General features: G+C 39.3%; 1 protein-coding gene across 2 annotated transcripts; it reads left to right on the forward strand.

The window, feature by feature from the left end:
- On the forward strand, nt 1-27277 carry LOC124637971 (CD109 antigen). 2 transcript variants are annotated; one of them, XM_047174724.1, is made up of 34 exons: nt 1-25; nt 125-211; nt 718-1184; nt 1447-1627; nt 2017-2188; nt 2550-2662; nt 5623-5763; nt 6072-6297; nt 7414-7643; nt 8067-8231; nt 8565-8789; nt 9256-9433; nt 10140-10315; nt 10667-10777; nt 11329-11469; nt 13377-13526; nt 13952-14091; nt 14547-14710; nt 15214-15365; nt 16027-16104; nt 16404-16580; nt 16904-17086; nt 17477-17713; nt 17863-18047; nt 18533-18635; nt 19545-19721; nt 20047-20148; nt 20477-20663; nt 20989-21215; nt 21796-21957; nt 22607-22800; nt 23586-23760; nt 24291-24396; nt 24714-27277. In XM_047174724.1, exons 3-34 carry the CDS (start codon nt 742-744, stop codon nt 24917-24919), a joined length of 5607 nt encoding a protein of 1868 aa, XP_047030680.1. In that variant the 5' UTR covers nt 1-25; nt 125-211; nt 718-741; the 3' UTR covers nt 24920-27277. The 2 variants fall into 2 exon arrangements, with proteins under 2 accessions (XP_047030680.1, XP_047030679.1); XM_047174723.1 differs by lacking the exon at nt 1-25 and having other exon boundaries at nt 32-211.
- Nucleotides 27278-27402: the final 125 nt, after the last annotated feature.

The following is a 27402-nucleotide window of genomic DNA, read 5'->3' on the forward strand; positions in this document are numbered from 1 at the left end:
CGACAATCGCATTTTCTTGAATGAAGTGAGTAATGGGACGTTGTTAACGTTCTTGTTTATTTATTTGAATTAAACTTATTTTAAATGATTTTCTTTTAAATTTTGTGATTTTCTATGTTTATAGGTAGTATAGTGAAGTTTTAGTGCAAATGTGTTTGTTTACTTTCTTCAAAATATAAAGTCGGAGAGTATCCATGGGCGTTAACTTCAGGTTAAGAGATTGTTAATTTTATTATTAAATTAAAATTAAGGTTAATCGAGTATTAAACTCGTTCAGTGTTTATATATTTAGCTATAATTTGGTATGTGTGATCGGTGTTACATAATTAACTGAACTTTTAACTGACAATAGTTGTTGTTTACGTTGGCCAACGATTGTCGCAAATTCGAATGTTAATTTAAACATCTTCATTAACTATCAAATACGTTTGGTTTTACATAGATCTTACATGCAGCTATTACAACTTTATGTGCCACTTGTTTTAAAAAGATATTTGATTAAAATCATAGTTTAATAAAGTAGTATATTCACGTATCGTATAGCTGTCGGTCACCTAGCCCTATTGTTAAATTAAACACAACAATATCTGTTGTTCACATTTTATTAATAAGAATATTACTCAAATTAAACCTAAAGGACGAATTCCTTAATAGCAGCAAAGTACAAGCTTACTTAGTTATTAATTTTGTAACCTTAAGTTTTGCCTTATATTACAGGCAAACAAAATCAAAGACTGAATTATGAATCTCTTATTTTTAACATACATACTATCTACAACAGTATTAAAGCTATGTTCATCACAAGACTATGCATCTCCAACATACAATCCGGATATAAGTCAGACAAACCCAACAAATGATTACCTCAACCCGGACCCAAAGTATGACAACCCATACGACCCCAATAGGAGGTATCAGAATCGTAATCAGAACGATCCAACCCAACAATATGATCCGAACCGTCCGTATGATCCAAACCGAAGCCAATATGACCCAAGTCGGAGTCAATATGACACCAACCGGAATCAATATGAAGCAGACAGGAGGTACAATCAAGATGTGAACTACAACTCCAACCAGTATACTCCTGATAATACTCCTAGACCGTGGGACTCAAGCAGGACATACAGCACATCCTTTAAAGGTGCTCCTTTGGAACATGAGAGTGTCATTATCAATGAAGCGTAAGTACCATTGACACTTTATAAAGTAAATTACTAAGAGCATCTAAAAGTTTATTTTGTGAGCAATTAAGCCTGTTTAGAAAAAAAATTATATGAAAATATTTAGTAATTATATTAAAATATCTCGCAAACTTCTGCTAAGAACAAGAATTATATCTTCTGAACATTGTAGCTTATATCATACTTTCATTATAAAACAAGCAATTTCATAATAATATAACGTTAATAACATTTAGTACAACATTGGTTATTAATTTCCCAGGACCTACTTCATAGTGGCATCTAGGATGGTGAGGCCAGGTCAGATCTACAAGATATCAGCGAACATACTGCAAGCCCGCATGCAGATGACTATCAGGGCCTCAATCTCCTGCAATGGAGTTGAAATTACTGATGTCAACCAGAGAGTGAAGGAGGGTGTGCCTGAAATATTGAATATGAGAGTAAGTTTCTTTTGTTTATGTATGTTATATTCTAGAAGATTCTAGAAGGCAGACTGTTCAATTTGATCATACATTGAAAATTCAAGTGTTTTTTCATTCGCCATTTTCATGCACACAGCTCTATTTCAAAACATGTTGCCGAGCTCATAACTCATCAAAATAAAATTTAAAGTAGTTTTTAAACAAAATTCAGGCTAAACCTTTCTGAATTTCGTTTAATAAACTAACATATAACACCTTTATAATTTAGTATGTACAATACAACTATTGCACACTTGCCCAGTGAGATGAGTATGGGTAAATCTCCCCAGTTTACGCGGGGCCTTTGTCCAGCACTGGACAATTTTCACCTCTAACAACTAAGTACAATTACTATTAATATACCCCAGGTACCGCCAACAACAGTCCCAGGAGACTACAAGCTCCGAGTAGAAGGGTTGTACCTGGACACGCCGTTCGGAGGCCGCGCCTTCATCAACGAGTCGCAGCTCACCTTCTCCAGGCGATTCATGACCATATTCATACAGATGGACAAGCCTGTTTATATGCAGGGACAGACTGGTGAGTTTATATTGGCAAAATACATTCTATAATTAAAAAAAAACAAAAACTAGCATTGAAGTCAATAAGGATTTTATAGCTTTGCTAATTATAAGTCTATCTTTCCAGTCATCATATGAAACTCAGAAATGTTAGAATTTTTCACAAAAATACTAATGAGAAAATACTGGATTTACAGAGAAAAATATTCAACTAGCTTCCTAGGTTTCATCCGTGTTCACGAACCCTGATAAAAATAAGCCTGTAGCTAAATGGGCTATCTGACACTGACATAATTAAAAAATAAAATTGGTCCAGAAGTTCTATAGATCATCTAACAAACAAAAAAAACCTCATCACTAACACCAGTACTGAATTTCAGTCCGTTTCCGCGTGATACCGATCAACACGGAGCTGAAGGCGTTCGGCCGCGCTATCGACGTGTTCATCCTGGACCCCAACCGTCGTATTATGAAGAGGTGGCTCTCTAGACAGGTATGCTAATCTTTGTCTACATCTTTGTATAAAAATAGGGCAAAAAGATACCTGGGGGAGCTAATTCAGGTTTCAGAAAGGAGGTCTTCGTTCTATATAAAGCCATATATCAAAGAATCAATTAAAGTATGTATGAATAAAGTAAGACTAGAATTTTAGTTGATCAAAAAAAAAATTACGCTCTCTTCCAAATGTCTCGAAATTAGATGCTGCTTGCCGACAGTGAAAAATAGTAAACTAGCGTGGGCTATCTGACACTGAAATAATTTTCAAATCGGCCCAGTGGTTCCTGAGATTAGTGTGTTTAATCAGAGAACTCTTCAGCTTAATAATATGAGTATAGATGAAGATTTATTACATGTCTCAAGAAAGATAGAAGTTAACCGCAAAGTACACGTCATATCATTCAGAGACACATATTACCACATTGTAACCACTCCGTCTTGTCGGTAACAAGATTGATGGTATCACAATAAGTGAATAATGTCGCATTGTGCCACCCGATCGGATAGTCCAGTTAGTCCACTTGGATAGACTATTGTTCGCGCAAAGTATGCTCCAGTGTTACTGGATAGCTTGAGTTTTGTTACCATACTCACATAATTGTAACACATATAGCAAACATACTTTATATCCAACTGGAAAATTCTCTAGTAATTTATTAAAGGCATTTTTGTATGTTATGTCCATGATAATGTCAAAAACTACCGGTCCGTATGTCTGAAAAGTATACAGTGGTAACCAGTGGCGAGGCGTCCTTATAAGCCGATTCCCATCGGCTTCCCTTTCGAATTTCAAGAAAGAAGCATAGGTATAAGTTATAATATAGGTATATTAGGTATAATTAATATAATCTTTTCAACCACACAATTTAAATATGTAGGTATAACAAAACGCCTACCACCGTAAAAAAAAATTGTCTATTTACTTGAAACATTTTGCTCCTACTAAATAAGCCGCGGCTTCCTCCTCCATACAAAACTACGCTTGCGTGACGTCATCCACGCCGCGCCGCGCGATGTTCGCAAAATAAGGGCGAGCGGTAAGCCGGCTCACGGAGCGGCTTCCACCAATCAAAACTCGCGAGTGAACGAGAAAGAACGCGTCAAGAGTAGAGTAGCTATATCTGTCTACGCGCGAGTGACAGCGCTTTCTCAAATATGTAAACAAACAAATCAGACAAATTCACTCTCATTGTTCTTATTTTGTTTTAGATAATACCATTAACAATTTGTTCTTTGTATTACTTAATTGAATTTATTAGTGTGTGTATCATTTGGAAATAACATAGTTCGTGTGTGTGTTTTAGTTACATTATGTCAACATAGATGGCGTTGTGCATTTTTATGCAAATCCTGAATCGCGGTGTTAAGATTCTCCGCGATTTAATGACCCTAGTTGGGAATTTATTTATTTTTATGAATTCACCAAGTATATAATTTTGATTAAATAGTTGTCAGTATCATTACTCCCTACTAATTCCCGCGATCGCACTGTGTGATCTGGTACTCAGTACAAGTACAATACTACAGTGTGTGTACCTAGTGAAAATAGAGTTATCTGCGTTGAAATGATGTATTTTGATACGTAGACAGTTGGCATCAGGTTTCTTTTTAATGTACCTATAGCATTTATCGCATTAGACTGTTTTCCGATCCGACAGATTGTTTACTTTAGGAAGGAACTTATTTTTCAAGGTTAAGTTTTGAGAATAAAAACGTGTTTAAATAAAACTCGGGCACGCCGCTCGGGTGAATTACCTACCAATATTACGTCTATATTAAAATTACTAACGTCCTGACGGATAAATACCTACGATAAATATCAATGGCTAACAGGCCGTTGTAAATTAAATACTTAAAATGTATTGTTTCTAGTGCCAAGTTTTCTCAGATTATAGTACCTAGTTAATATACCTAACTAAAGATATAATAAAGTTTTATAGATATTAATAATCTGCCGAATTCCTCGAGAAAACATGTTCAAACTATCAGTCTCTCAGTCAGTGCTAAAAGGTGGACTGAGAAATTACCTCCATTACCTCTCCCCCCCCCATCCCTGAGTACTCCCCCCCCCAGTTTTTTTTTTTTGCTGCGGCTTCCCTATTTCATTAAACCACCCTTCGCCACTGGTGGTAACCATTTCACATGAATCTTATTACCTCATAATAATATCAGACACAGTCAGTAACAATATTTAAAAATGTAACAATAAGTTTAGTAAATGAATAGGTACAGAGAATAAAACCAGTAAAGGTATTTCCAACAGTACTTTTTATTTGTTTGCATAGGTACTTAAATTACCATGATCAAATGTTTACACTATGGGTCAGGCAAGAGTTCATTCTTTTATTACATGTTAATTTAGGTGCATACGTAAAGATGCACTAGTAGGCACTTTATATCTATACTATCTATACTAATATTATAATGAGGAAAACTTTGTTTGTTTGTTTGGTTGTAATGAATAGGCTCAAAAACTACTGGACAGTTTTTAAAAATTCTTTCACCATTCGAAAGCTACATTATCCACGAGTAACATAGGCTATATTTTATCCCGGAGCGGGCAGTAGTTACCACGGGACGCGGGTGAAACCGCGGGAAAACGGCTAGTTATATTTATAAACTAAGAGGTGTATGTTTCACGATTGGTGTATTTTAGTAAAATAAAAGTTAAGTTTTGTATGTTTGTGTGAGAACTTTTTTACTAGCTTCTGCCCGCATTCCGACAAACTATTACGAGTAAGTTTTATCAAAGTCCATTCGTATAATATGCAAAATTCAACGTGAAAGAGTAACAAATCATCTAGAATATTAGTGGGAAAACGATTGCGGAATTCTAAAAACAAAACAAAAGCTACATGAGCAGTACCTAGTATTCGCCTGATGATCTCACCCTTATTAATATCTTTCCACCCTACTTTACCAAAGTTCCAAGTCTAACAACAATTTCATCTGCAGAGTAACTTCGGCACAGTAAGTCTGCAGTACCAGATGTCAGACCAGCCGCTGTTCGGCGAGTGGTACATCCGCGTGGAAGCTCTCGGCCAGATCGAGGAGACGCAGTTCCTGGTCGAGGAGTACTATCAGACCAGATATGAGGTATGTGCAGGACAAAAAAAAGAATAATTTGTTTGTTATATCTGTCTTCTTGTCTGTGTTCTGTGTATAACTGTGTACATGAACTGTTTAATAAATAATGTAAGTTATGTAAAGTTAGGAAATTGTTTTTTTTTTGCATTGCATGTTTTTCATATTCAATTTGTGTTTGGCATCACACAAAATTCCTAAATAGCTTCTCCACCCAACTAGAATTTCAGACTCGTATTATATAACTCCATATTTTCGTGTTAATTTATCAACAATTATGTTTTATATTAAAATTTTATCAAACAAATCTTAATCACCAGGTGAACGTAACAATGCCAGCATTCTTCTTCAACACGGAGCCCTTCATCCACGGGCGTATAATGGCCAACTACACGTCCGGCGCCCCCGTCCGCGGCAACCTGACGCTCAAGGCGACCATACGGCCTATACCGCAGTACCGACCGCGGTACTATACGCAGGGACAGTTCAACAATAGAGGACAGTTTGGCGTAGCCAGTGGATATGGGACCAATCAGTATACTAGAGGTGAGTTGTAGTACATTTTTTTTCCGTTTATCCAAGGACGTCATCATCATACTCCAAGCTGTTTCCCAACTATGTTAGGGTCGGCTTCCAGTCTAACCGGATGCAGCTGAGTACCAATGTTTTACAAGGAGCGACTGCTTATCTGACCTCCTCAACCCAGTTACCTTTGCAACCCGATACCCCTATCCACGGGCGTATAATGGCTAACTACACCTCCGGCGCCCCCGTCCGCGGCAACCTGACGCTCAAGGCGACCATACGGCCTATACCGCAGTACCGACCGCGGTACTATACGCAGGGACAGTTTAACAATAGGGGACAGTTTGGCGTAGCCAGTGGATATGGGACTAATCAGTATACTAGAGGTGAGTTACTTGAAGAATCTTTTCCATTTATCCAAGGACGTCATCGTCATCCTCCGAGCCTTTTCCCAACTATGTTAGGGTCGGCTTCCAGTCTAACTGGATTCAGCTGAGTACCAATGTTTTACAAGGAGCTACTGCCTATCTGACCTCCTCAACCCAGTTACCGGGGCAACCCAATACATCGATCCAAGGTCGTGTTATGGTGAACTACACCTCCGGCGCCCCCGTCCGCGGCAACCTGACGCTCAAGGCGGCCATACGGTCCATCCCGCAGTATCGACCGCGGTACTATACGCAGGGACAGTTCAACAATAGGGGACAGTTTGGTGTAGCCAGTGAATATGGAACTCCTCAGTATACTAGAGGTGCGTTGGTAGAACTTTTTTGGTAAGATTAAGTAGTGGCAGTTGGTCACGAGCAGACGGACACAGCAGAAGACTTGCCCCCATTAAATTTCTTCTAATACCCACAGATTTTTTCAGCATACTTGTGCATGTAATACTGTGGTAATGTTTAATGTTTTAAATAAAAGCTAAAGTACGCCGCTTACAAGGAAAAAAAATGTGATTTCATAACCTTAAGAACCATTTCACCCTTAACCAAGAGTGTCTACGGCGTTTGTTACCTAGCCTTCTCCCATTTGACCCACTCCTCAGAACCGTGCAAGTAGCTTAAAATCTCCAAAAAACTTTTGTATACCTATTTGAAATAAATTGTTGAGTTAGAGTTTAACAAACCAATTCTCCCGCAGTCCGTCAAAACCCATACAACTACAACAACAACTACAACGACAGCTACCAACAGCAATACGACAAGAACTACCAGCAGCAACAGTACGACAACTACGGACAGACCATGGTGGACGAGTTCGGTCGGCCTGTGAACACGGAGACCAGGTATCTGCCGGGACAGCCCAATCAGTTGGAGCAGCCCGACTGGTGGTATGATCAGCAGAAGGTCGTTACTAGGATGTTTAATTTTGTAAGTATATCAATTAAATATAAATAATTGGAATGTGTGTAAATTGGCGTTAAAGTTTTATGTTTCAATATTATAGAGGATTCAATATATTCGAGAATTTAAAAGTCAAATAGGCTTGACATGATATGACCTATTTCACAGACGACGGTAGTTTATATAATCTGTAAATGACAACTTTCTAAAAAGCTGGAATTTTCATGAAAACTTTTTTTTGTATGAGCTTGATTTGGGAAGCTTCATCAGCAATACGTAGTAATAAGATCTTCGATTATTTTGGTTCATAAATCTTGTTGTAGTTAGAGCAAATATCTATAGCTAACCTTAAGTAAAAAATTGAAGGTACACCGTTTTTACAGCGCATGATATTTTACACTATAATTTCAAGACAGTTAAACTACATATTAACTTATTTCTGTTTGTCAGGATGAAAAATACCCGTTTTGGATGCCGAAGCCGGACCCGACGCAGTACGCGATCGACCACAACTCGAACGTCAACAATCCTAACTACAATACATATACCACTACTTCTTCATACAACAATTATTATTCCAATCCGTATTATGATCAACTGCCGTATCTCAGATTTGTGAGTATTTAAATGAGTTATTATGTGTAGATCATAAGTAAATAGGGAAGTGGCAAAGGGTCCCCGAATCAACATATAATTTAAAAGACAGCAGAAGGAGGTATTTGATGTTTTAACAAAAAAACAATTATGAAAATATACATTCAAGTTGAAATGAAACCAATAAAATACTGCTTCAATTCTTCAAGTAAATACTTTATTGTATGTACATACTAAGTTTCCAATATCATTTTTTCCTTTTCCAAAGTAACATTATTAAAATTTATCAGCACAATCACCATTTCCAATGTTAAAAGCTTTTATTTAACTTGCCTTGTATGTATTTCTCCACAGTTTAACGGCACTTACGACTTCAAGTACCCCATGTCGGAACTATCCCAGCTGGTACCGACCTTAGACGGAGTCGAGGTCATCATCACGGCGTCAGTGGGTGACCCCTTCCTCGACGAAGTCATTGAGGGGTATAGCATCGCTAGGATATTTAATTCGTCATTGCAAGTCACCTTCTTGGGAGGAACCCCACAAGTTTTCAAGCCAGCTATGCCTTTTGATGTTTATGTGAGTTTTGTTTATAACATTTTATATTAGGCAAAAATTGTTAAAAATATTAAATTGATGTTGATATGGTACAAAAAATGTAAGCATAGAAAGTATTAGTCTAGTAAAGATTTTACGTCCGTGATGTAGCATAACGTATGTATTTATCTACGTACTTCTTGCTGTGGCTGACCACTTAATGAATTTTTGCATAGCCTATATTAGAATTATCACTTATTTCAATCTAGTATTCGTTACAGCCCAAACATCTGAGGTTGGGTTGCACCATGTACGGATAACCAGCCGTCAAGTTGCCGCCAATTAAGACCTAAGCTCACCGACGAAATAAACGTCAGTTTGCTTAAAACACTTTGAATTTTCATGTTCAATTGCTAAAGTAAACAGTGGTTTTAAGAAAAACGGACGTTCATATTGTTGGTGAGCTTGTACTTAAGATCCCAAAATGTAACCTTACTTCTCCCCGCAGATGGTAGTATCGTACCACGACGGGTCCCCGCTCCCCGCGTGGCAGGCCCGCGGCGTGTCGCTGCAAGTGCACGTACAGGTGGAAGGTCGGGGTGGTGCTGTAGACCCACAGCAACCTGCTTTGGTTCCTGGCAGTGATGCTGTGTGGCATCTCAAGTTGGATCTCTATAAGTTGCTCAGTAAGTATTTGAATACCATATAGTTTGATCATCTAGTTAGACGATCAAGCTCAGTGTACGTATAACTATAGGTGTATCGGAACTTATAACAAATTATAAAAAAGCATATTGCGTGATCAAATGGCGGAAAAATAATGAAAGAGGTTTCGCCCAAATCCAGCTTAGGCGATGTATGGTTACGGTCAGTCATCCTACTCTTTTTTGTAATCACTGTCTACGAATATCATTTCACCATCTAGCTAGATACTGGCTTGTATAGTTAAGTAATGTTCTCTGTCATCAGGTCTATATTCTATAACCAGAACCATCTAAAGTCTCAGTAACTCATAGCATTTACGTTACATTTTTACTCCCAACAAAATGATTTAGCATGCTTATTTGATCTAAAACACGTGGATAGCACAAAAACGACATAAACAACTCTAATAATTGTTCGGGAGCTCAGGTTGGTTTATAGTTAATGAGTGGACTGTATTTTGGTTAATTACTGTGTAATCTTCAAACATGTACAATAAGTAGTAGGTAGGTCTAAGCGTTAGTTTCGTGGAGTCCTTCGTGTCGACCGAATGCGAAGTGAAGCGTCCGCCGCCGCTCGCCGGCTGTCTACCCCACGCCCGCGCCTCAGCCGCCGCCGTCGTCCGCCGACAACATTACGCGGTTGATGCGTGAATATAATCCTATTGTAACCCACAACTTTCTTCCCCAGGACTACAAAACGACCCGAATTACCGTGAAGTACTAAACAGTATAACGGGCGTCCGCCTCAGCGCTCAGCTGGTGGACGCGGTGGGCTCGCACGCGACCGCCGACGTGCACTTCGTGGCGCACTACAGCGCCAACAACCAGCATATACGCATCTCTACCAGCACCACTGATGCTAGGGTAAGTGGAGATTTAGGACTATACAAGGCCAGAAGTTCTCCTCCAACACGAGGTGCAGGAAACACGTCGGCACTCGCACCACGAACGCCTTACAGTTGGCGTTATGGCGCGACTCCAGCAGCTGCACTCTCGGGGCGTACTTCAGCTTCTGACGCACGTACTCCACGATGTCCTCCGCCTTAGTGGTGTATTGTAGGCGGGAGATGTACTTCGGTGTGTTCGGCTTGGCGGCACGAATTTTGATGTTTGGCTCCATAGGAGCCGTGCCGCAGCGATTCTTGTTGGTCCACTGACGATATAACACACACAACGCAATTTTAATAATAACAAAAATGTTTGAAATCGGCACAGGTGGGCGAGTACATAATCTTCCACGTGCAGAGCAACTTCTACATGGAGTCGTTCAACTACGTTGTCATGTCCAAGGGCATCATCCTCACCAGCGGACTCGAGATCATGCAGGTAACTATATTGGTTCCGAAATTAATCTATTGTATACTGTACTGGACCTGTTCTAGTGACTTGACCACTACACTTCTCTCAACATGGCACGACAGTATAATATGGTGTTGTAATATTTGACCTGTATACAGAAATTATTTTTTTCCCGGAACACATCTGATAAAAAGCTACTGAAATTGACACACATACAGCAGTATTTTTTGTTTATGTAAAAGTAAATTTCGTCAGTGATTTGTGCTAAAAATCTTATACAGGCACATTTTTAACCAAGGGATCCAATGACTATCAGAAAAATATTTTTTTCTTATGTTTTTTTTTTATTATTTTGAAATGTATTCCAATTTAAACAATAGTTAGGTATCGATCTTCAAAAACTTCATTGAACAATGACCAGCTTTTCGGCGGCAGGACTCGTGCGCTCTTTGCAACGACGTGCGTAATGTCTCGGGAACTTATTGTGTCTTCGTGTTGTTTTATTCAAAGTCGTGTCAATGTTGTTTCTTTTTTTTAAAGTGTGTAATGTATTATTTAACTGATGTTGTGTTGTACAGGAGGGAGTGTGCACGTTCGCGGTGACGGTGTCCGCGGAGATGGCGCCGGTGGCCACGGTGCTGGTGTGGGCGGCGCCGCGCCGCGCCACGGTGCTGGCCGACTCGCTCACCTTCCCCGTCAACGGCATCTCCAGGAACAATGTACGTACACCATATTAATCAACTAATCTACTGGTGGTAATTAAACCTGTAACTCAGTGGATAAGAAGAAGTTAACTAGAAAACAAGGCAGACAGCTTTTGACCTACACTTTGTGTAGTTAGCAGTGGCGAGGCGTCCTTATAAGCCGATTCCCATCGGCTTCCCTTTCGAATTTCAAGAAAGAAGCATAGGTATAAGTTATAATATAGGTATAGGTATAATTAATATAATCATTTAAACCACACAATTTAAATATGTAGGTATAACAAAACGCCTACCACCGTAAAAAAAATTGTCTATAAATTACTTGAAACATTTTGCTCCTACTAAATAAGCCGCGGCTTCCTCCTCCATACAAAACTACGCTTGCGTGACGTCATCCACGCCGCGCCGCGCGATGTTCGCAAAATAAGGGCGAGCGGTAAGCCGGCTCACGGAGCGGCTTCCACCAATCAAAACTCGCGAGTGAACGAGAAAGAACGCGTCAAGAGTAGAGTAGCTATATCTGTCTACGCGCGAGTGACAGCGCTTTCTCAAATATGTAAACAAACAAATCAGACAAATTCACTCTCATTGTTCTTATTTTGTTTTAGATAATACCATTATCAATTTGTTCTTTGTATTACTTAATTGAATTTATTATATAGTGTGTGTATCATTTGGAAATAACATAGTTCGTGTGTGTGTTTTAGTTACATTATGTCAACATAGATGGCGTTGTGCATTTTTATGCAAATCCTGAATCGCGGTGTTAAGATTCTCCGCGATTTAATGACCCTAGTTGGGAATTTATTTATTTTTATGAATTCACCAAGTATATAATTTTGATAACTTTGATTAAATAGTTGGCAGTATCATTACTCCCTACTAATTCCCGCGATCGCACTGTGTGACCTGGTACTCAGTACAAGTACAGTACTACAGTGTGTGTACCTAGTGAAAATAGAGATATCTACGTTGAAATGATGTATTTTGATACGTAGACAGTTGGCATCAGGTTTCTTTTTAATGTACCTATAGCATTTATCGCATTAGACTGTTTTCCGATCCGACAGATTGTTTACTTTAGGAAGGAACTTATTTTTCAAGGTTAAGTTTTGAGAATAAAAACGTGTTATAAAACTCGGGCACGCCGCTCGGGTGAATTACCTACCAATATTACGTCTATATTAAAATTACTATATAACGTCCTGACGGATAAATACCTACGATAAATATCAATGGCTAACAGGCCGTTGTAAATTAAATACTTAAAATGTATTGTTTCTAGTGCCAAGTTTTCTCAGATTCTAGTACCTAGTTAATATACCTAACTAAAGATAATAAAGTTTTATAGATATTAATAATCTGCCGAATTCCTCGAGAAAACATGTTCAAACTATCAGTCTCTCAGTCAGTGCTAAAAGGTGGACTGAGAAATTACCTCCATTACCTCTCCCCCCCTCATCCCTGAGTACTCCCCCCCCCCAGTTTTTTTTTTGCTGCGGCTTCCCTATTTCATTAATCCACCCTTCGCCACTGGTAGTTAGTATTACTACATTTTTGTTATTAAAGTACTGTAGAAACTGAATGTATTGGAAAAAACAAAAATGAACATTTTCATTGTGTTAAGTTTTGATCCCATTTAAAATATATCTTACAAAAAAACATTCTTTCCCTATATACGCAGTGGTAGATAACTAAGCCGAAGCAAGTAAATATACTGGAATAATAAATATGTAATTACGAATATTAATCGACAAGTTATGAGACGCAGTCTATTGTCGGGATAAGACGAAAAGTGGCTTCGTGCCGCCCGCATAGACTTGTCGCTAGTACAACGCCCACACCGCCAGTCAGCCACAGCAATATCGCACATAAATACCCAGCTTTTCTGCCACATTTAATTATGTACTGTATTCCAACAGTTCACGGTATTCATAAACAACCGCAAGCACCGCACGGGCGAGCGGGTGGAAGTGGCCATCTACGGCGAGCCCGGCGCCTACGTGGGGCTGTCCGGCATCGACAACACCTTCTACACCATGCAGGCCGGGAACGAGCTCACCTATGCTAAGGTAAACACAGTTATTTATAGACAACTATTAGATTTTTTCTGGTTTGTTGATATAGTGGCCTATGTAGTGCCCCATTGTGACGACGGTATTGCCCCAATGTAAAAAACAGTAACTAGCCTGACTGATCAAGATACCTTGATGATTTTTCTATTTCAGTCGTTTGTTGACCATTTTTTCTTTCATCTGTAATCAACAGGTCACTTACTGTTATTCCGATTAAGAGAAGCATTGTGAACTACTCATATTGTCGTTAATTTGTACTAAAGTTACAGCCATCACCACCATTACAATTTTTTGATGATGTCGTTAAACATGATCAAATTGAGCCCATAGCAGGCGCTTTGCAAATTATTTTAAATGTACTTTATTGGTATTCTTTTTTGTTGAATATTTCCGACTAATAATCCACATAATTTCTTAACCAGGTGATATCAAAGATGTCTCATTTCGGCGAGTCGACAAACGGCACGTTCGCGTACACGTGGCGCTCTCACTTCGGCGACGCGGACGATCTCGTCTACTTCCCTTCATCTACCTTCGGTATTGATGCTAACAGGACTTTTGAGTAAGTGACTTTTATCTATAGGCATTGATAAGCCTTCTGTAAGCTTTTACTGATAAAATTTCATTTAATTATAAAAACATGATTGACTGGTAGACAATGCCTTGTGGCATTAAGTCCGTGAAGTTTTCTACGTGAAGTATAAATAAATAAGTGGGAAAAGATAGAATTTTCCAAATCGGTCTAAGCGTCTCTATGAAATCGAATAGCTAAGACAAAAAAATAAACCTTCGAGTTGTGAATCTCCTCCTATTTTAGAAAGTAATTTTAAATTAAATCAAACAACATAAGATTGAAGACAATTTTTTGGGTGGTGATTATCTATCCTGCTTTCACGAAATGTTATATTAATTTCGCTAATTTTGTGAGGGCTGAGCCATACCACAACAAAGCATGGCCGAATTTTGATCCTATTTTCTTATATTGGTTTTCTCAAATAACTAAACACTATCCCCCAGGTACGCAGGCCTCATAGTGTTCAGCGATGTGCCGGTAACGCGTCGCTACACGACGTGCAACGTGTCGCAAGGCTTCGGCGAGTGCCTGGAGGGCGGCTGCTTCCCGCTGGCCAAGCAGTGTGACGGCGTGTATGACTGTCCCGATCATACTGATGAGTCTAATTGTGAGTTTTGTAACTTGGAAATAAGCAAGTTTAATGTAATTTACTTTTAAGTAGAGTTACTATGAGTTTATAATTAAACATTAGCCAGTATAGAACAGAGGACAAAGTAAGTTGGTAAAATAGAGTAGGTCTTAAAGTTTTGTTAAATTGACTCTTGGTTTGAGGATATAAACCAAGCATATATTTTGTTCCCTGATCGAACATTGTTTCTTTGCATTTAATTTCAGTGGTTATCGGCCTGGATTTGTGCAGAGTTCATTGCATAAATAATGTCCTATCTTATGTGCCACCATAAGAAAAATAGATACATAGGTTCTTTAATATGTACACCAATGTAAATTACAATAAAATTCTAAAATATTAAAACTTGAGGTGATACGATGGGCAGTTTAATCCTCAGAATGTACCAATTAAAACCAGTTTATTCCATTAATTTGCCTTTTTTGTCTCATTACTTTACTTTATTGACACACATTTAAAATATCAATATCAACTATGTACAGGTGAAACGGACATAAACAAGTCATTCGAGCTGACTCACTTCCGCAAGTTCCGGTTCAACCGCGTGCAGCGACAGTACGACAACGTGTGGCTGTGGCGGGACGTCAACATCGGCCCGCACGGCCGCTACGTCTTCACTGTCGATGTGCCGCAGGTAATTCATTCAATCATCATTCCATACATAAATAACAAGTACAGTACTATGTGACTGCTTCGTTGATCTAGTGGTCGCAAGCGCGGCTGCTGTGCTCGAGGTCTCGGGTTCGATTCCCGGGTCGGACCGAAATCGCTTTGTGGGTTTTCTTAAACTTTCACAAAGCAGCCCGTAGTCTGGAAGTTGGTGATTGATTCACCCGTGCATTGGAGAGCACGTAAATGTCGGTCCTGCTTGTGATCTCTCTCCGGTGGTGTCGGATTGCCGTCCCATCGCGCCATGAGAGTGAAGGAATAGTGAGTGCACCTGTGTCCAAGCAAATGCTCGTGCACTATAATATGTCCTGCGCAGCGTGCTGATCTCCTTACATGAAAACAGCCGCCATGGCCGAAATCGGCCGTGGACGCCATTATTATTATTACAATACTATGTTTATACATTGGAATGCATAACATTATAGTTTAATCATTTAAATGAGACAGCTATGTTGCTGGTAAGTTTGTTCATCGTCGTTTCTTCTTCTTAGTCCTAAAACTAGGAAGCAATGAAAGAGGGTCGTTTTTGGGGATGCTGTCGTATGTAATTTGACGTGAAAAAGTTCTAATTTAAATAAAATAATTTCGCTTTGACTTTGATTACAATATTTATATTTTTGTTTTAGATACCTGCCCACTGGATAGTGTCTGCATTCAGTATGTCGCCTAGTCTTGGTCTTGGCATGTTAACGGAACCTAAAAGGGTAAGTTGTGATCTCCTAAACTGTTATATTGTCCACACTACTGTGTTTAATACTTAATACACTACATTCATTACACTTTGTATTTACTTACACAGTAAATTGTTCGAATATTGTCTGCAATGACATTATTATCTATTGCATTATCCTTATTTTTTTGCGAAACTAATACAAACTTTCGAACTCCACTATTGCATATAATTCAATGATATATTTGTTCTATATATAGATATGAAGTCTTGAAGGTGTTATCTTTATATATTTTTTTAACTTTGTTTTTAATAACTACCTCTCATCCACAGTACATAGGCGTACTCCCATTCTTCATCAAAGTGGAAGGTCCCGAGCAGTGTCGTCAGGGTGAACAGGTCGGGCTTCGAGTAGTGGTGTTCAACTATCAGCCGCAAGACATCGAAGCGGTCGTCGTGTTGGCAGCTTCGCCTGATTATAAGTTCGTGCATGTTGAGGAGAATGGCATTGTGAGTATTGAAATTAGTCCCAGTTTTATTGCTTACCGAGAAGTGTCTGCTTATAATTTCTGTAACTGATGAAACTGGCCATAAGTCTTATTTTGTGATGTTAATTCTATTATCTGTGTAATGGCTGCTAGCTGATTGCTCAGTTGTCAGGGCTAGCATGCATTGATTTGGACTGGATAATAAAGGGAAATAAAAACGAAGCGTTTTATCCCTGAACTAAATTAAATTTCCACGCCCACCGATGGTAATTGGGTTTAAAAAACCCATCTTATTGGAGAATGAATTTTCCAAATCACCGACTAATATACACGCATTCCTGCCAGGTCCGCTCGTACAACCCGCGCACGTCATTCGGCGAGCACCAGTTCTTCGTGTACATCACGTCGGGCGACGCCGCCACCGTCTACGTGCCCGTCGTGCCCACCCGCCTCGGAGACATACACGTCCGGCTGCATGCGTCTACTCTCATGGGACAGCACCACTATGTTAAGAAGATTACTGTTGAGGTATGTAGTATATTTTAATAATTTCGTGATGCGTTAGCTTCGATATGTTAAACAAATAAAATAGAAAATTGCAACTTGAAAACATCCCGCCAAAACATTGTGCATCCAACAACTCAATGCTAAAGTAATCCGATACAATCGATGGTGACATTTTTATAAGATTCGTATGACAAATTATGATAAAACTAATTTTGGAAACATGAGACACATGAGTCACATGAGATGGTTTGAACCGAACAAGACACAAATACTAAGAAAAAGAGTTCCAAAAACAGTTTGCGTCATCATGTTTTTGTAATTTAATCTTGAAATAGTAACCCTGTTATTAAATAGTTAAAATTTAGTTTAGATCTCTATAATCATTCAAAGCAAATATTTTCTTCCCAACAGCCGGACGGCCTACCACAATACCGTCATCAATCAGTTCTCCTCGACCTTTCAAACAGAGCATACGTGTTCCAATACATGCACGTCAACGTTACTGAAACGCCCATCATCCCGTACGAAGTGGACCGATACTACGTGTTCGGCTCCAACCGGGCGAGGATATCCATTGTCGGAGACGTTGTAGGACCACTGTTCCCGACCATGCCGGTCAATGCCACCAGCTTACTACATCTACCCATGGTAAGTTATATAAATATTTCATCATATGTCCCATTATGTCGGTAAACGTAACCATTTTTTGTTTTATCCGACTTCCAAAAAAGAAGTAGTCTCATAAACTTCAACATTTTTAATATCTAGCACTAATACCAAAAAAAAAAAATCCCCAGGACTCAGCAGAACAGAACATGTTCAGTTTTGCGGCAAACATGTACCTGACACTGTACATGCGTCTGATCAACCAGCGCAATCGCACTCTGGAGAAGGAAGCGTTCTACCACATGAACATACTGTACCAGAGGCAGCTGTCCTTCATGAAGCCCGATGGCTCCTTCAGTTTGTTCCGCAGCGACTGGTAAGTTAGGACTCTCAAATAGACATCACTATAATTTAAATACCTTAAAACTAGCATACATATGTTATACAAAATTGTTAGTAAATAAAAACTTAAAACTATGTTAGTAGCACTTCACTTATGCACTATGTCACTGTGCGGTCCTGTGGCACTTGTCCGCGGAAGCGACGGAACACCACGTCCTGTGGCCAGAAGTTTTCGTCCAACACGAGGTGCAGGAAACACGTCGGCACTCGCACCACGAACGCCTACTAGGAGACTTGCAACCCTCCTCTCCCCAGGAAGTGAAATAGGTTCGTAGGGGAGAGGACGAAAAGACACCATATTGGATAAAGAGACGCAATCTAGTGTGCTTGCTACAAATTTACCAAATAATACGAAATCGATCGCGAATAGACTGAAGAATACAAAACTGTGTTTATTTGAGTATTGAATTACATACACCGAAAAAAAATATAACTTATGTTATTTGTTTTACTTAATAGGAACCAATCAGCATCCAGCGTGTGGTTGACATCATTCTGCGCTAAGATATTCCAAGATGCATCTTTCAACGAGTGGGAGAACTTCATCTACATAGACCCTGAGGTAAAGGCACACATTACACACACATAACATTAATTTATTAATTACTAGCGACCCGCCTCGGCTTCGCACAGGCGCAATGCTCCTCTATTTAATGGATGTTATTAAACATATAAACCTTCCTCTACAATCACTCTCTCTATTAAAAAAACGAAGGGATATAGGGACAGAGAAAGCGACTTGTTTTATACTATGTAATGATGAAAAACACACTATGCCTTGCCGACTGGTAAATTCCAAATCTGATACACACTTATCTTTTTATATTATTACATTTAATATTTTTATTATGATCTCTAAAAACCACGCATGAGTTTCTATTTACAGAATACTGTGTATCTCCAAAAAGCCACACTTAGTATGAAGTATTTTGCATATATTATATCTTCTATATTTCCTCCACCTTCACTCACACTTATATATCACTTATTATCACTTATATATTACTTATATATAAGTGATACTTATATTACGTATATTACTTATATTATATTATCACTTATATATTACTTTTTTCACTCTTATATATTGCCTCGTTGGTCTAGCTGTCGCAAGTGCGACTGCTGAGCACGAGGTCTCGGGTTCGATTCCCGAGTCGGGCCGAAATCGCTTTGTGGGTTTTAGAAGACTTTCACAAAGCAGCCCGGAGCCTGGAAGCTGGTGATTGATACACCCGTGCATCGGAGAGCACGTAAATGTCGGTCCTGCGCCTGATCTCTCTCCGGTCGTGTCGGATTACCGTCCCATCGGGCTATGAGAGTTAAGGAATAGTGAGTGCACCTGTGTCTGCGCAAATGCTCGTGCACTATAATATGTCCTGCGTAGTTGGCTAATCTCCTTACATGAGAACAGCCGCCGTAGTCGATAATCGGCTAGGAGGACATCATCATCATCATCATTTCCTCCACTCAGGTGATATCCATGGCAGTATCCTGGGTGCTGGACCACCAGACGCCAGACGGTGCGTTCTACGAGGTGACGTGGATGCCCAACAGGAATGATAACTCTACCATCGTCGTGCCCAAGAACAGTACGTTGTATAGAGAGGCATTTGGACATGCGGGATGGAGCGATCCGAGTGCTGTTGAAGTGAGTTTTTATATGTACTTCTTTTGATTGGTTTAAAATTATCGTATAAATGATTATGTTTTACTATAGTTTTTGTTACTTGTAGTTTTACGTATATAAGGTGGTTTTTTGATCAAATAAATTTAATCCGTATGTTGTATCGGTTCAATTTACAATCATAGAAGAGTTCTATCCTATGTGATAAATTGATTTTCAAATTAACTTTCGATAGAATTTAAATAATGTTAATATTCTATTGTTTTGATTGTGTAACAGTAAAGGTACTGGTTAGATTTTTTGTGTATTGTTGCTAATATATAAAACAACTGTATTTTTTTGCCTCCAGGTAAATAATTCTATAATAATGCAACGGAACATCACATTGACTGCACAAGTCGTCATCACATTGGAAACTGTCAAGAATCTCAAGGATATTGGAGTGCGAGAGGTAAGTCAGTTTTACTGTAATTGAATTGATAAAAAAATATTGAGTCATTATGTTACTGTATTTATACATTAGGCTGTTTGAGACAATTTTTTATAGATGATTTAGAGGTTTTTTTTATATAGTTCTCGAAGAAAAGTAGGAAGTTAGGTTTAGCTTATACAAAGTTAATGGTTTTTATTTCATATTCATCAAAAACCTATGATAAAGATATATCATAGGTTTTTACAATACATCAAAACCTAAGTGCATGGTTCCAAGAAGTGTGTAGGCAGAGGTGAATGTTCAAGAAACGTTACCTATTTTCATTACTATGTATGTCCTCCCTCAGGGTCTGAGTGCTCGCGTATCATCAGCTCAACAACGCGGCATCCGCTGGTTAGAGCGTCATCTACGCCTGCTGGACGAGTGTGGCTCCCCGTACGCGCTGGCGCTGGTGGCGCATGCGCTCACGCACGCCAAGGCGCCCAGCTCCGAGCATGCCTTCCGCCTGCTGAAGCGGAGGCAGAGATACGAAGGTACGTAGCTTTCTCTGACTTCGAAGTCACCAAAATACTGTTCCCGTTGAATAATAGTTACATATACAATTTCAATTACAAAAAAACCTAAAATTTTAAAAAGTTTAGGCGACACAACGATTTCTTGATTTCAAATAAGATTCAAAATAACGCATTTGATGCGATGAGACGAAAATACCCATGATGCAAATCCAAACTGTCTCATAGTACAAGCATATTTTAAACCCCCAACGAATAAACAACGAGATGTAATAAGTTACACATATCTGTGTATATGTTACTCCCAAATGGGTGCAAGTAAATTAAAATACAACCCAATCCCCAGGTGGTCTCAGCTACTGGGGTCAAGAACCAGTGCCTCAACCCCCGTACAAGATGGAGAACCAGAAGCCGTTCCTCCTCCCGCGGCTGCCGTACAAGTACGACTCGAACAACATCGCGGCCACTGCGTACGCGCTACTCGCCTGCATGGACCATCAGGATAATAACGAGCCTATCGTCATGTGGCTCAACTCGCAGCGCCTGCAGGATGGCGGATGGGCTTCCACGCAGGTATGTGATTTAGACAGGTTTTTTCCTCCCGACCCCACAGGTGGTCTCAGCTCCTGGCGTAAATAGTATGTTTTTGTTAGATTTGTATTATCATTTACTTATTTTATGATATGTTCTTGATTTCATTGTCACATAAGTTTCGAATTCAATTTACGCAGATAAGATGATATTGATCTAAAAGTACACAGGTTTATCGATGTGGTTGTTGATGTGTTTTATTGTGCGAAACTGTTTAAAATCAGAAAAAGGTCCAATTTCGAGATATTTTTACTCAACTATGTATTTATAAAGTTTTTTTATAGAGTATTTTATAACTGAGTCATTTATCACATTTAAACGCATTCCTAAAATGAAATGTGGTTAGCAGAGAAAACACTGGAGATGGTTATAGTGGACTGTCTCATGGTGCTTGCGTTCGATCGGTACCGCAGACATTGACGCAGTAATTTTTGTCAACTGACGCGATGCGCTCGCTGTCCTCACGCTGGTCTTTGGCCGCGTTCCTTTTCACATTAGCATCGGCTAAAGATGTTTTTAAAGTTTACCGATATATCACCAAATACCCTTTACATTTCCCCAGGACACATACATAGCTCTCCGAGCTCTGATCGAGTACACGAACCGCAAGCGTCTGCGCGACGTGTCGTCGCTGTCGGTGGCGGTGGACGCCGTGGCGCTGGCGGGCGACACGCGGACGCTGCACGTGCGGAACGACAACCTTGCCGTCATGCAGTTTGTGGACGTGAGTATATACATACATACAGATACTATCACCACAGTCACAAACATCAGTGGGGCCAAGCAGGGCCGAAGCCTGCCGGGGCTGCAGGATTGTTCGAAAGAGTTACCGCGGCCCTGGTACGTGATGATATTCTCCTAGCCGATTATCGGCTACGGCGGCTGTTGTCGTGTAAAGAGCTTAGCCAATTGCGCAGGACATATTATAGTGCACAAGCTCACTATTCCTTCACTCTCATAGCCTTATAGGACGGCAATCCAACACGACCGGAGAGAGAGATCACATGCAGGACTGACATTTACGTGCTATTTTGCGAAATCACTGTGGGATACACACGTACACGTAGACACTAGCGCCACAGTCACGGTGAACGAATATATCTAGTGATGCAACAAGCCATAACTATAGCATAGGTATCGCCCCCCGCTCCCCGCGAGCCGTCACCGAGTGTCGAGTTAGATTATTTCAAAGACCTGGAGTCCGCGATCCGCTCTGTTAGCGACACCACGCGTACCACGACCCTCACAGACCCACTGTTTTTACATCTTAACCTCTTGTATGCCGGGTGCGCAGATCTACGCAGGCACAATTGATTTTCTGTTGATTTCTATGTAGCGGCATTAAGGCAGTTATACTGTTTTTCGTTCCCCAGATCCCTTCAGCGTGGGGCACAGTGAAGGTAACGGCCCGCGGCGCCGGCTACGCCATCCTGCAGCTGTCGGTGCAGTACAACGTGGACACGCCGCGCTTCCAGACGCCGCCGCCCGCGCGCTGCTTCTCGCTGCTCGCCTCGCACCACTACTACGGCAGGAACCAGTCGCACATACACGTGCAGGCCTGTGCCAGGTACACACAACTACTATGCGGTGAATCAAACCATTGCCTATGTCAGAGTTCTGAAGCCAGGAGACGACGACATATACATAAGCGCGGCCTTTTATACTAGGAGTGCGGTGACCACCACCGGTCCGACTACGAACGACAGGCTGTTGTCCACGGTGCATTCGCATCCCACGCACGCTCCAAAGTGATACTAATGTAGCTGCAAGACACTAAGACATCCGGACATATCCAGGCCGCGACGGCGGCCGCTCGTCTAGTCTGGCGCGCAAAGCCCGTCATATTTATACGTCGCGCTCGCGCATCTCTTGCTAGTGAACATATCCGCGCTTCACGCTACTCCCGTACAGTTTTTTTTTTTAAATATGCCTACATTTGAGTTTTAAGATTCCACTTTTCTGCAACTCTGGAATTTTATTTTATACACGCCTATCAGTGCTATACTCATATAATCGAATGATATCATCATCTTGGGTCTTGGGTCGGCTTTCACCCTTCAACTATTTTGGGTCGGCTTTCAATCTTAACAAAATAAAGCTGAGGAAACATTTCCAAATATCCTGCAGCCCCGTCTGGGTTTTTAAAGTTGCAAAGGTCCTGGTCCTGAATCTTAAAACATCATGAGGACGTCATTTTCATACACCAAAAACAGACATACCCCCGCACTCAGTCTTAATGGTTACTCGAGTCATTCCTTAATAAACTATTTCATTGACTTTGCGCCACTAAGGAATAACGGGGGTTAAAGCCAAAAGCCGTCCTATAACTTCAATCTATACATATTCCTTCAGCTGGACAATGCTAGAAGAGTCTCCTCGCTCGGGCATGGCGGTGCTGGAGGTGGGAGTGCCGACAGGCTACATGCTGCAGCAGCAGCGGCTGGACGCGTACGTGCTGTCGCGGCGCGTGCCCACGCTGCAGCGAGCCAAGTATACACCCACCAAAGTGCTCTTCTACTTCGACTATGTAAGTTATCCACGATAAACTTCATCAACCCATCCCTAATGCTCGTCTTTTTTTAACGACGTCATAAATCATCTAAGGTTTCCTCCCGCTGGGGTTAGCAGCGGTGAGGGAGTGTCAGACTCTTACTGACTAAACACCGTCGTGTTCCGTTGTAGGCCTCTTATGTACTTGGGCCGCGATAACTCTTTCGAGCAATCCCGCAGCCCCGAAATACCCTGATGCTCGTCTTGGAAAGCGAAAGCGAGAGAGTACATAGGAGTGGTACATATTCGAGTTTATACATGCTGTACATAAGGGATTACGTAAGAGAGAACATAAGGATTACAAAGAGGGATTACATAAGAGACTTCATTAGGCAGTGAACAGAGGATACATAAGGGTGACAAGGTGCCGTCGTACCTTGGCTAGTGCGAGTTTAGTCGATTAGCAGTGCAGTGGTCAATTTTGTTCTTGACAAAACTACTATGCCGTCAATCATACGCCCTATACGCTTCTTCTAGGATAAAACATTCTTAATACTCGTTTCACAGTTATCTGAAGAGCAGACCTGCGTGAACTTCACGATCGAGCGCTGGTTCCCCGTCGCTAACATGTCCAGATATCTACCGATGCGCGTTTACGATTACTACGCTCCCGGTAAGTACATATTTCGACTAAACCTAGTTAACTCTTCGCTTCCCATAGTGATTGTTTTTTTTGAAAGATTAGGCAAGATTGTTGTTCACCTACATTTTGACAGTAACTATGTAAAGTATTAGGCAAGCTAAAAATATGCAATCCTACTGAGAACTTCCGAATGGGAAAATTTTTTGACATTATGTCTGATGCGTGAATCAAATCCAGCTACTAGTGCTCAGCAATGTCTTTCACAGCTACCAGAAAAATAAGGCAGTCCAGTACTACCATTGGAACATATCTCAATCATAGCATAACTATCATATTTTTGTCCACAGAACGCTTCAACGAAAGCATCTTCGACGCTCTTCCAACATACCTCCTCAACATTTGTGAAGTATGTGGCTCTTCCCAATGTCCATACTGCGCGATATACAACAACGCATTACGTACCGCCCTCGCCACTCCTCTTTTACTTGTGGCAGTCATTGTGACACTCACGCGGTACTTGCGACCCTACCATGACTTGTATGGAATCTCATAAGTATGTATGTAAGGAAATGTGAACATTTAATACCAAAAGTTTGTGACTTATTTACAGAATGACTTGTTAAGAATATTTCAGTGTTTATATTGCAGGTTCTTTATAAGAATAATATTTCAATGTGAAGTCAAGTTCTCAATAATCTATGAGTCAATCTGTAAATAAGCCATTTTATGATTGCAAGTAACTATCTATAGTTATGTAGATAGTATGTATCTGATTCTCATGAACAGCTAAAAACTGATATTTTTTTTATATGTTTTTTTTTTAATATTTAAATGTATTTATTGATAAAAGGGTTATGTAATAATGACCGATGTCATTCATCCCAGTATTCATTGGCTATAGTTGATTTAATCAAAACAGTTATTTTCTATATTATACAGAATTTATGTTTATTTTATATACCATATTTGGTGAGGTCTTCAAAGTAATGAAATACTTTATCAACCCAATCGTGATTGAATCAGAAAATGATAGATCTTTCATGGTCCGATTTTCAGATAAGTTTTCTGGCTATTGAAAAATCGGCCTTTAATGTTTTGTACAGCTGTAAGCTTTTGTTTAAATATCTATGATTCACTGTCTAGTGTCATAGTGAATTGCAGCTAATTATGAATCTTACTAACCACCGTTTAGCAATTAGTGAATGAAGACAGAACTAACATTTACAAAGACATTTAAACTAACCTGCTTGAAATCTAAGAACTGCCTCATAGTTAATGAAGGAAAACCTGCTGAATTTTTACATTTTATACAAGGAAAAACAAATAATTACTCTATTTCCTTTGCAGCTATTGATATATGTATTTGTAAGATTCGTTACCAATAGGTCCAATTCTCAATCCTTAGCTAAATCACTGAGTTTGTCATTCGCCTCAATCATTGATGAAATTGATAGATAAATTACACAGAAAGTTAAGTTAGGCCTTCAATTCGAAGAGTAAATAATTCTGTTTGCCAAACAGTAGAAATTACAATTTGAACCAATTGACACGGATGCCTCAGTTTGATAATTTTCGATCTCCTTCAATATATTTCTGCCTGACGTGCCGATTATAAACATTTGGTATCCCGCCCATTCCGTGACGTATCTTTTAGGGGACTCCTCAACCACGATTCCTTTTCCATTCCAATATTTAGTGTTAGTTAGATGTGTTCATCTCGTAGTTTAAGAATTAATCTAGGCGTCAGTTGCGTTGTTGCCTTAGAGAAAAATTATAATTCTTTAACTACGTCGTTAAGTTATCACACATTCAATGTAGCAACGCAATTCACGTCTAAATTCGACAAATCCACTTTTTTTACTGTACACATAAAACATTTTTATTGTATGATTTAGCTAAATCATGTTGTAATGTTGTTTATATTTTCGCCCAAGGACAATCCATTTATATAGCGTTAATTAACTCATAGTAAGAGTTATTGGTGACATAATGAAATCTCAATGTTGCTTGCATTCCCGGGTGCTGACAGCATTTTTAATCTACTTTTATTTTATTTCTATTCTATTATTTTACCTGATTTTAGTTTTATATCTTGTACAAACTAACCCATAATCTATAGATCGAATATACCTTACATATCGATATCTACAACTAATTTGGATCAATTGGAAAGAGAGAAAATTTTGTGATGATTAAATAGCATAAAATGCGTCCTTGCCTTGATTCGAATATTTTTATAGGAAGGCAACATGCAAGAATTGTATGTAAATATTGTAGTTTAAGTCTTTATAGTATTTGAAAAGAATTATTTTATGGTGTGCAGTAGGTAATGTAATGCCATCTGATATGAATTAAATCTCAGGTGTTGAATAGGTGGTATGTAATTGATAACTACTGTACATTATTTACAATTAATTGATCAAGCAATAAAATATCAAAAATGACAATCGTAATGCCTTATTGATAAGGACAATATTAAAATTTATTTGAAATAGTAATTGTAATGGAAAATATACTTTGATTTGTAATTATATGGATTAATTAATGATTAGAATAAGTTTTGTATAATTGTGGTAGCTGAGAGTACCTATTTAGTTCTATGTATTACAGTGCCACATTCATCACGTATATTCAATAAATTAGATATTTGACATTGTGTACAAAAATGTCCCGTCCAAAATTATAACAGAGGAAAAAATATAATATATTAAATAATTAATATTGTGAATCTCATGTCTGGATGTCAATGTGAGCATGTTACTTAAGTAGTTTCCGTCCAAATTACCAATGACTGATTTTATACTTTATGTATTTGTGTGTAATATCTTCCTAAGTTGTTACAAAGCTTCTCTGTAGTGTAGGAGAGTGGTTTATTGTCATAGATTTATTTCCAAATAAAATCTAATAAAAATGTCATGTGTTTTCCTTATGTACCCAATACCATAGTGTTTAAGAAGATTCTTATATGATAATTTTAACATTGTGGCCTGATAAGATAGGAGATAAACAATTTGACACCAAAAAAATATCTAGTAG

This window comes from Helicoverpa zea, chromosome 17 (genome assembly GCF_022581195.2).
Source record: "Helicoverpa zea isolate HzStark_Cry1AcR chromosome 17, ilHelZeax1.1, whole genome shotgun sequence".
Classification (NCBI taxonomy): Eukaryota; Metazoa; Arthropoda; class Insecta; order Lepidoptera; family Noctuidae; genus Helicoverpa; species Helicoverpa zea.